Raw genomic sequence first — 10,320 nt, forward strand, 5'->3', positions numbered from 1 at the left:
CTCCATTAGGAAAAGCACCCTTTGACTGGCTCTTGAAAGTGATTCATCATACATCAGTGAACACATATGGTATGGATTGAAATTCTGACGAGGCTCTCAATGTACAGATCCTTCAGCTCTTTAAACCCTCTTTAGGTAAAGCAAGCTTTAACGTAAAACGTAATGGCCCTCATTTGCTAGCGAAGAATCATGCGGAGGATTTCCCTTTGATTGCACTGGATTCATCTGACTACAAGATTCTGCACCTACTTAGACTTAGCTAGAAAACCCCTATTAAAGCCATTACTAAAGCCAGCGCATGATAAGTTTTCAAGCAGCTCTGCTTAACAAGGAATTTACCTATTACATGAGTAGCCTGGCTTGATAGTTGACTAGGGAATTTGCAGGGGCAAAAATGTGATCTTACACCACTATTTTTTTTTTTTCGTAAATCGTTTACCTTTGAACTGTGGAATTCCGTTGCCATGGCAACAGGAAGTAGGCCTCAGCTAGCGCATAGAGCGGAGCTGTGGGGACAGCGGCGAGGCAAGTCCATAAATTGCTGCCTCTAATGAAAACATTGTGCACAGGATGCAGGTAGAGATTTCAGGGAATAAATGAGTTGTGACACTCCCTTTGAAAATGAATGTCTCTGTCCAATGATTTGTTGGCACTTGGGAAGACTCTGCAAGTTTCCCAGTGATAAACTGTGGCCAGAGAGGGAAGGGCTCATGTTTAGTCAGGCACACATTTCACTTTATTGAAACCAAATGGGCTAAAGGAGCCCATGCACAGCTGGTTAGTGACCCGTGCTTTTTTTTTCTTTACATTCAAATTATCCCTGATGATTGAATCATTCTAATTGTTAAAACTAATCACTAAGGGAATACCATGTTTAGGTAAGCACTGTGTGATTTAACATTGCACTTTAATGCCATAACGAAAAGATTTAAGGATGGATTAAGAATTGAGAATGAGCGTATCGCATATTTGAGTTTGCACAGGTGCACTCTTTAAGAGCAAAACCTGGAAATGCACAGAGCGCCCCTGATCTCCAACATCTTTCACAATTACAGCTCTTGTTTGTTTTCATGGAAACCTACCAGATGGAGTGGCAATCAACAAGAAAAGAGAAAAAGAGACCTCTCTAGAGATATGAAAAGAGTGCAGGGGAGATCTTAGATGTGGAACACACATTTTAGGCAGCTTTAGGCTGTCTGAACTCATTTCAAACGAGACTGCCAGAAACCCAGCATTTCCTCTGGTCTGGGCTTCCTTCCAAAGCTCCAACGTGAAGTGTAGAGGCAGTAAATTAATCACAAATGTATCTGAGGCCTCCTAGTTTATTACTCACATTTACAGATGCATCTATTCACCGTGAATGTGACTGTTGACTGTATTTCCCTGATAGACTGATAAGTGGGAGGTTCCTGATGTTTCCACATTATGTGCACGGATGCAGTTATCCACATGTCAAGTGTTAAGTGAGCTGTTGCTTCACAGTCCTCTTCTCTCGCGGCCCATTTTTTCATGTGTTCGCTTATTAGCGCTTTGCTCTGTTAGATTGACAGCCATTAATGATAAACAGCTTGACTCAATAAACTTGGCTGTATCAACTGCTATCAGATCTGTATATACAGGAATATTTACACACCAGCTAATACAAATTAGCATGTTGACACGTTGGATTGTCACATCATTTAGCACAGAAGAAAGTTTATCTCTCTCAGTCTGGCGTCATACGTCATGACTTCCTCAGGGGTCTTGAGTTTACTTTAGAAATATCATTGTTTCAGCTAGCGAGATGATGTGCAAATCAATTATGTTATAACAAACGACTGGCCAAATGTTTACCAGACTGGCCTAGCACATTTTTCACAATCAGTGTCTCGTTGTAGCTTGGATGGGAACCATAAAAAAATCCAGTTCTGTTTCACTTAACGATTCCATTAATGATACTTTTACGTATTTTGGGGGAACAAATGCAATTCTGTTGCCAAATGACTGGATAATTTCAAGGATGAATTATTTTAAAACGTTTGTGTAAACTGAGTTTCTGCTCTTAACTATAGAGTTACTGCTCTTAACTATAGACTATCAATAAATAGGAAACCTAAGAACTAAAATCTGCTAACATTCGCAAATTTTTTTTCATTTGTTAGTTCAGCATTACCGATAAATAAATACTAACAAACCTCTGACATGAACAGTGGTGAAAAGAGTACTGAAAAATCATACTCAAGTAAAAGTAACACTTCTTGCCCAAAAATATAGTGCATGTAGAGTTAAAGTAAATATTGTAAATATTTCTCGAAGTATAAGTAAAAAGTAGCCTATTTAAAAGTACTCAAGAGTAGTGAGTATTACACTGGGAAAGGTTGTTTATCAAACAGTAAACATACGTCATCTTCTCATCAGTGACATTCAGTCTAAACAGTCTCTGGGTCATTGCATGTAAAGTATCTTCTTGCACACTTTAATGCTTCCAAACAGTTTGCTGCATGTCTAGTTCCGTGTGATGCGATTTTCTTTCTATGAGCGATTAGATTGGATTTTTCTAATCCAATAATTGACAGTAATTTGACTATTTGTAATTTGTTATTTTACACCACTGGACATGAACTACTAAAATCAATGTGTATCCGTAACTACACACGATTTTTCAAACATCCATAGTTTTGGTATTGATAGTTTTTTTTATCTTCTTAATGTTTTTAGGCCATTTTTTATGCCCACCCAGTAAACTTTATTCAGCACTTTTTGACTTCCTAATAAATCACTGTGCTGTTTAATAAATGCCTATATCCAATGGAGAAAAAAACTATGCAGATTATTATTTTGAAGAACAGTAGTAACGATTGACTGGGCCGATGGAGGCAAAGAGTGTCACAGAAGTCGCTGGTGAAAGTGAAGAGTGATTTATTTGGCACAAATCCAGCAAAAATCTGAAAGTGACAAAATAACAATGAAGAAAAATAAACTATACAATATTTATAAAGTATTTACAGGATTGATCAACCTTCAAATGAGGTTAAAGCAGTATATGTTTGATTCACTAAAGAATCAGTTTGTTTGTTTGGAAGGCATGCTAGCTATGCTACATTTATAATTTACGCAGTGGATTCAGTCGTTTGCACTGTTCAGTACTAAAACTCTATAAGTCATTTGCATTCGACATTTATTTTATTTTTAAATAGTTTTTATTTTTTAACATTTTTGAAAATGGTTTCTCCTGGAGTAATATTACAGTTTTCATTCATAACGTTAAAAAATGATATGTAAACGTTATTATTTTTAGTGTTTTTTAACATGTATATATCAAACAGCATGTTGACAATAATTCAATAAAAAATAAGTATAGCATAAATGTAAACTTTGTTGTTGGCATGGAATTAAATAATAAATCAGTTTATAAATCCAGTACATTTTGACCTATTTTTATTTTTTTTAATTGCAACAATTCTGAATAAGCTGTAGCTTGTTATACTCATTGATTGTGTTTCTTCATCTGTTCATTTCCAGAACCCAGTTCCTACAAGAGAAGGTCCAAACTAGTGGAGGAAGTGGAGGAGGTCCAGTGTGACATGCGGAAAAAGTGTGCCTTCTCCAAGATCCTCACCACCAAGAAGAACCTGGATCACGTCAACAAGATTCTGAAAGTCAAGAGGCTTCAAAGGCAGGCCAAGACTGGAAATAACATGGTGAAGAGACGCAGAGGAAGGCCAAGGAAGCAGCTGCTTTCTCTAGAGGAGGGATTGCTAGGTCAGATGCCAGTTCTAGAGAAGTGTGTGGACCTTCCTGGGAAGAGGAACCTTCACACCGGCCTGGTGCCTGCTCAGCTTGAGTTCTCCAATCACGACTCTATCACAGACGCCATCGAGTCAGTGGTAAACATGGCCAGATCCCAATTCAGCCCACAGTCCATGCAGGGAGGCAAGAACTGGCAGAAAATTCAACCCGAGCTCCAAGTGGAGCGTCCAAACCGCAAAGGAAAAGGCAACAGGAAAGAAGAAGCTACTCTAGCATCTCATTAGTGAGGTGATGACAGTGCACTGTGAGTTAGCCTTGTGCTTGGGACTTAAGTATGGTTTCTCCAGTTCGTTTGGATTCTACTGACACATTTTAATGGGCATTCGCTGAGAACTTGGATCATGGTTGTGGTCTAAAGAGCTCTGCTTTCGGTTTGTACAATCCTATCCTTTTTTTTATTATTGGTCTCAAGGAGACAAACTGAACATTTACTCTCCCAAAGCCCATAACAACAAGGATGTTAAAAATATGGCTATAGCTATAATCTACCAGCACATGTAAATGAACTTAAATGATGGTACTGTGCACTTTTTTTGTTTCCTTTTTCATTTTGCGCAAGCACAAAGCACAGATCTTCTGGCAGAGGTTGATTTTTTAAACAACAGGTCAACAGTAATTCACGCTTACATTTGCTTGTCTGTGCTCAGGTGTGTTTCAGGCATGAACCAATGGCAATACTTTTGGATGAAACCTTTTTCAGTGATGTTTCGATGGCTATAATTTCACTGTACATAGCAACATATCCTACTAACATTTCCAATTCAAAGTATTTTAGATCTACCTATACTGTCAGCATAACAAATCAAAAACAATATAAAGGTTGAAATGTTTTTGTTCTGTTCGTAACCAAATAGAAGTAGAAAGCTCGTTCAAACGGAGAAACATATTTAGTTGTGTAATCTTAACGAAGTGGAATCACTGCAGATCAAAGGCTTGTTGACGACTAAGGATATCAAAGCGCATCCCAATAGATCACAACAGGCTTGAAAAATGCTACGGTTGCATTTAAAACCAACAAAGCACTTATTTCTTTTTTCTAAAACAAGTTGTTTTTTTCTTTCCTCACAGTGTCAGTGTTGGTTTTTCCACTTTAAGTAATAGTGAGCATCTGAATGATATTTTCAAGTTCTGACTGGAAAACAAGTTATTCAGTCGCTTGACTCGCTTTCTCCAGAGTCTCTTTGAGAATGTGCCTGCTCTTGTTAACTAAACAATAATATTATGTCTATATACCTGTCAGTATTAGATATCCACATGACCAAAGTTTCAGTGTAGTCGTGTATCATAGGATAGATTGGTTTCAGTTTAGCTGCTTGTGTATATTACAATGAATGGTGTGGTGGTGTGCTTATTTGTCGATGAGGCTGTCATTTGAATTGGAAAAATATAAGAACCAGAATGTACACTGAAGTCTATTTCCAAGATTGTCCTAAACATAGGACATCACAAACTAATCAAATATATGTCCTACGCTGTTTTAGACATCAGGATAGATTTGAATGTGCTCCTAATTTGAATAGCTTTCCATTTGTTTTCGACTTTTTAGTTGTTCCATATATGTGCCTTATGTTTTTCTATAAATCCATAACATGTTCAGGTTCTGGGAACACTTGGGTTGTGTTTGCACTTGGCAGATTTGGTTCAATAACTGATGCAGTTTTTCTGTTACTGTGGTTCATTTGAATAAGTGTAAGCGCTGCCATCCGAACCATGGTACAAACCACACAATGAACAAGCAGACCCTGACTATTGAAAAGATGGGTCTCTGTTTGTTTCCAAGTAAACAATTATGTGTGAGTGATGTAATTTTACAAGTGAACTGAGTTCATTGAGTCTTGGTCCACTTCCAAACTCAAAATATGAACACGGCATGGACCAAAGACATTTAAGCAAGTCAGAAGCAGGACATTATTTCAAAAGATGCCACAATGAAATGAACAGAATGCTCAAGCTTAGCTGTTTTTTTCCTCATCGTATTTGCAATGTGGTCCATCCAATTCAATACTAATAAAATATATGTCAGCTGTGGTTGGCAGAATATTTTACAGTTAAAATTACAGTAGAAACAATTAAAAGAAATTACGGTAAACTACTGTATTTTATTAATTAGGGGTGTAACGGATTACGGTTGATCCGCACAGATCACAATTTACGCTTAGGAACGCACATGAATTGTAGATTATTAACTTTTTAAACTTGTAGCTTAATCCAACATTTTTAACAATTGCAGAGAGATTGCCTGCTGCGTCATTCAAATCACATGTAAGAAAACATTTTGGCTTCCCCATGAATTTATTGTTGACAGAAAAAGTTGTGATGGGACCTACTTAAATGCTTTCTTAGGTTATTAATTAAAGGTTTTTTCTGTCACCGTTTGTTTAATCTGCATTAATGCATTCAGTGTAAAGCTGCACAATTAAACATTAAAAGATTGTGATCTCAATTCAACCATGCGTAACATGAATGATTATTGATAATCATTTGCATATTTATTAATCCTTCTAAATGCTGCATTCTAATCTGCGTTTAATTGAGAGAGATTCAGTTTTTACACTTTTTCATGTCTTTACAAGGTTGAATAGTACAGAAGAACTGGGAGATCAGTTTCTAGTTCAGAAATAAACACTGATGTTTATGGTTAAGACTAAAATCTTTAAAACCGTGTAAAGGAATTTGACGCTGATGAAAGTAATTACATTGTGTAACCAAAAAACAACCTTCAAAATCATGTCACTGAATAGGTTTTTAAAAACGAAACACCTATAGTATAATGAAACCTTAAGTTTTATGTGTGAATTGTTGAATCATTATTTGATAATAAATATGATATGTTGTACACAATAATAGATTTTTATATTTAGCACTATCAGCAACAGAAGCAAAGATCATATTTCGTATTGAATACTTTTACTTTTTTCAGCTTCTGTTTTCTGTTTCTCTCTTGAATTAGATTTTTATTCAAATTAACAATAACCAATGGTTTTTGCAGTAATATTTTTGGATAAATGAAAGCAATTGACATTTGTCTCCTCCCATTTTTGCTGATCCGATAAAAGGTCCAATCCGTGACTCAAAAACCGTAGTGTGATCTGAACCGTGAGATTTGTGACCTGTTACACCACTATTACTAATATTTTAATACACCAATTTTTTGAAGTAATAAAATCTACACAGGTAAAAAAAAAAAAAAAAAAAAAAAAAAAAAGCAAGTCATCGCCATAGAATTTTAAGGTACTATCGACATTTTTATCTAAATTGTTGAATGTACATCACTGATGAAACGAAAACCCTGGAAAAACGACACAAAATAATGTCAACAAAAAACTACATAAAAGTGTAATTTCCTTGAACGTCAATTTATGGTTATTCACCATATATATTAAGGAAACTTAATAGGGTATCAGAAAACTTAGCCAGGTAACAGATTTTAAATTGTCGCAATTTTACATTTTTTTTTACTATTAAAAAGATTTTTACAGTGCATCAAAAACCAATTTGTTTTTGTTGTGTATTTTTGTCCATTCTTTAAAATGACAGTGTAATTTTTAAGTTTATTTTGGAGCCGACCAAAAGACTACAAGTGTGAACACACCCTTAATGGCAGGATATCTACATAGAATGTCATAATATAGTTTGCTCTGGTTGTAAGATATTCATCATTTTAATACAACTTGCTACAGTATAATAGGCTTCATTATGACTTTACTCTTATATATAGTTCAGTGACCAGACAGCATATCTAGTACATGTCAAAATATCTCTATAGCCGAGCCCGTGCTGGGTTTTTGAAATGAACACATGCTTATTTACTATGCATCAGGTTATTGCTGTGAATCCATCGATTCTTTTGTAAGCTTTCTGTGAAATGAAGAAGTGGTCTTACAGAAATTTCAAATCTGAACAAACGACTAGTGCTAAAACTGACTATCATTTCTTTTGCAGCTGTGTAGGGGAGAGAAATCAGCCTCTGAGCAGTGCAGCCTTAATCAAAAGTTCAATTCATCAAATTGTCCCCTGTAAATAGTCCATTAGTTGCTGTATAAGCTGCGTGAATCATGCCTAAGAATCATGTCAATGTGTTGCACTCACACAGCTGTCCGAAGCAGGATGCAAATAGAGGCTTGACATGCCATGTGGTGTTACGAACCATCATGAAAACTTGCAGTGCATTAAAGCTAAAAGAAATAATATATCTATATATATGCCGGCAGCTAATTTGCCTCAGCCAGTTGTACTGGACCTTTTGTAGGATGTGTGTCCATTTGCGCTGGTTACGCTAAACACCTGCGAACGAACATTGCCAAAAATGTTGACCTTTTGTTAGTGCTTTAAGCACCGAAAGCTATGTTTTAAAACAAAGGAAATGTACACCGTAGCAGTTTTCTGAAACATGATTATAAACATGGCTTTGGTAACAAGGCCTGGCAGCTCCAATTTGCTCGGCTTCTGTGCTTTTAAAATGCCAGATATATATTTTCTCCACCAGCTGATAAGTGGTGCCTTGTGAAGTTACGTGTATTTTTTTATGTTCCTGCTTCTAAACGACAATACTACCAAGGTCACCGAGAGAATGTCGCCCGCTCAGATGTACTGTAGGATGGTATTTTTTTGTCTGTATCGCTTTTAATGAAGTTATAATACAAGTGAAGTGTTAATCGACAGTAATATTCCTGATGAGGACACAACGGAAGCTCTTATCGCCGCTCTTTACATCGGAATCCATACACACATGCGGTGTAATGACCATTTGATTTCTGCATGCTGATTTTGATTGTGTGCATACAACATTTTGAAGAAAATGAGAAGTATTTCGATTTGAATAAGATCTTATACATTGTTTGATATGTTTTTTGTAATGGATTTTAAATTCATAAAGCATTTTGTACATTGTAAGGATATTAAAAACAGCAAATAATGGACGTATATAAAAAAGAATAAATACTGATATACACAAACATATGCATTGTACATAGAATGTACGTATACACGTTTATGTTTTGTGTACACGTTTATAAATACAAGTACTACGCTGTACATATGTACATACATGTAAGCTTGCATGTGTTTGGTCATGTTTGCCGTTCATGATCTTGTAGTTTTATTTTTTTATCTCTTCTTTTTCTTACTGTAAAGCTCATTTTTTTGTGCAGCCATCTCCGGTGAGCAGTATTGAGCACTTCAAATACAGTCGATCTTGTTCATATCATTCATTGTGCAAAAAATAATAAAATGAATTTATCGAGAACTCACTTCACTTCCTTTGCCTTCTTTTTGTCTTTGCCTTGATGCTTTAGTCATACTTAGCTGGCAGTTTGTATTAGTTAAAAAAAAAGTAACACCTTGAAGCATAGCATCCTGTTTACTTCTCAGTTTTTTTAGCGCTTCCAGGTTAGAAAACTGCTTTACTTGTTTGCTGTGTGATGGATGGGGAATATTATCCTACATGAAAACTGTTCTCTGATCGGGCAATGAATGCAGAGAAGGAATCAGCATACCAGCTTCTGATAAACATTTGCTTTCATTCTGTGATGTATCTGTAATAAGAGGCTCAAATCTTGTGGCAGAAAACACCAACCCTGAACCCATGACGTTTCACCTCCACCTTCACCGTCTTCTTTTTACACTTTAGCCTTTCCCCAGTTTGACCCATTAGATCCAAATGAATTAAACGTTGGACCAGTTCTCTGTACATACAACCAAGGCTATCATAATAAGACTAAAACTCATTTAAAAAACTTTGTTAGCTGAAATAAAAGAAAACAAATGAAGAATAAATGAACAAAATTCAACTCAAAAACAAATGAATGATTAGCAAAAGTAATAATTGTTTTTCAAATGAAAAAGCACTTATTCTGTGGCAGAAAATCTGACCTGCAACAGTTTATGGAGTTACCTGTATATGATGCTTTTACAGACACAAACAAATGCATTATTATTTATTTAAAAACTTTTCTATTTAGACATAAAACACATGTTCTTATAACTTTTCAAAATTTGCCAAAAAAAAAAAAAAAAGCCACATGCATAATCTTTAATATAAAAAAGTTTTAATAATAAAGTAAATAAAGTTAAGTAAAAAAAAAAAAATAAATAAGTTAAAATAATAAATACTTTATAAGTAAAGTCTTAATTCTTCCAGGTTTTTACTTTGATTTGTTTGTTTGTTGCATTTCTGTGGTTGTTGGTTGTGTCTGCTTAAACAGTTGTTTTATTTATTTGCTGCACAAACACTAAACTTTGCTGATTAATTAGAATGACTCAAACTAAAGCTAAATATAATCAAACTAAATAGAAATGTGTACACAGAATAAAAAATAAAACTAAACTGAAATGAACGGAAAATGCAGAAATAGCTAAAAAAATAAAATAACCTATTAAGCAAAGATCTTTCAGGCTTTCTGAGTTTTTATTTTTTTTAGTAAGTGACCAAACTCTACATTGTAACGAAACAATTTTCTAAAGAAGCAACTTCTCTTGCTGTGTTTGAAAGGGTCCTTCATCCCCCTTTGACCTTCGTCTGGACAACCAGCA

The 10,320-nt window shown here is 35.3% G+C and overlaps 1 protein-coding gene across 1 annotated transcript in view; it reads left to right on the forward strand.

Annotated features, from left to right (window-relative positions):
* The window catches only part of setbp1 (SET binding protein 1), a 98,919-nt gene extending 89,881 nt beyond the window's left edge, over positions 1-9,038 (forward strand). Inside the window, exon 4 of the mRNA XM_005165675.6 lies at positions 3,502-9,038. Coding sequence (XP_005165732.2) covers positions 3,502-4,013 — 512 coding nt within the window. The 3' untranslated portion in view covers positions 4,014-9,038. The remainder of the gene's footprint in view (positions 1-3,501) is intronic.
* The last annotated feature ends 1,282 nt before the right edge of the window (positions 9,039-10,320 follow it).

This window comes from Danio rerio, chromosome 5 (genome assembly GCF_049306965.1).
Source record: "Danio rerio strain Tuebingen ecotype United States chromosome 5, GRCz12tu, whole genome shotgun sequence".
NCBI lineage: Eukaryota > Metazoa > Chordata > Actinopteri > Cypriniformes > Danionidae > Danio > Danio rerio.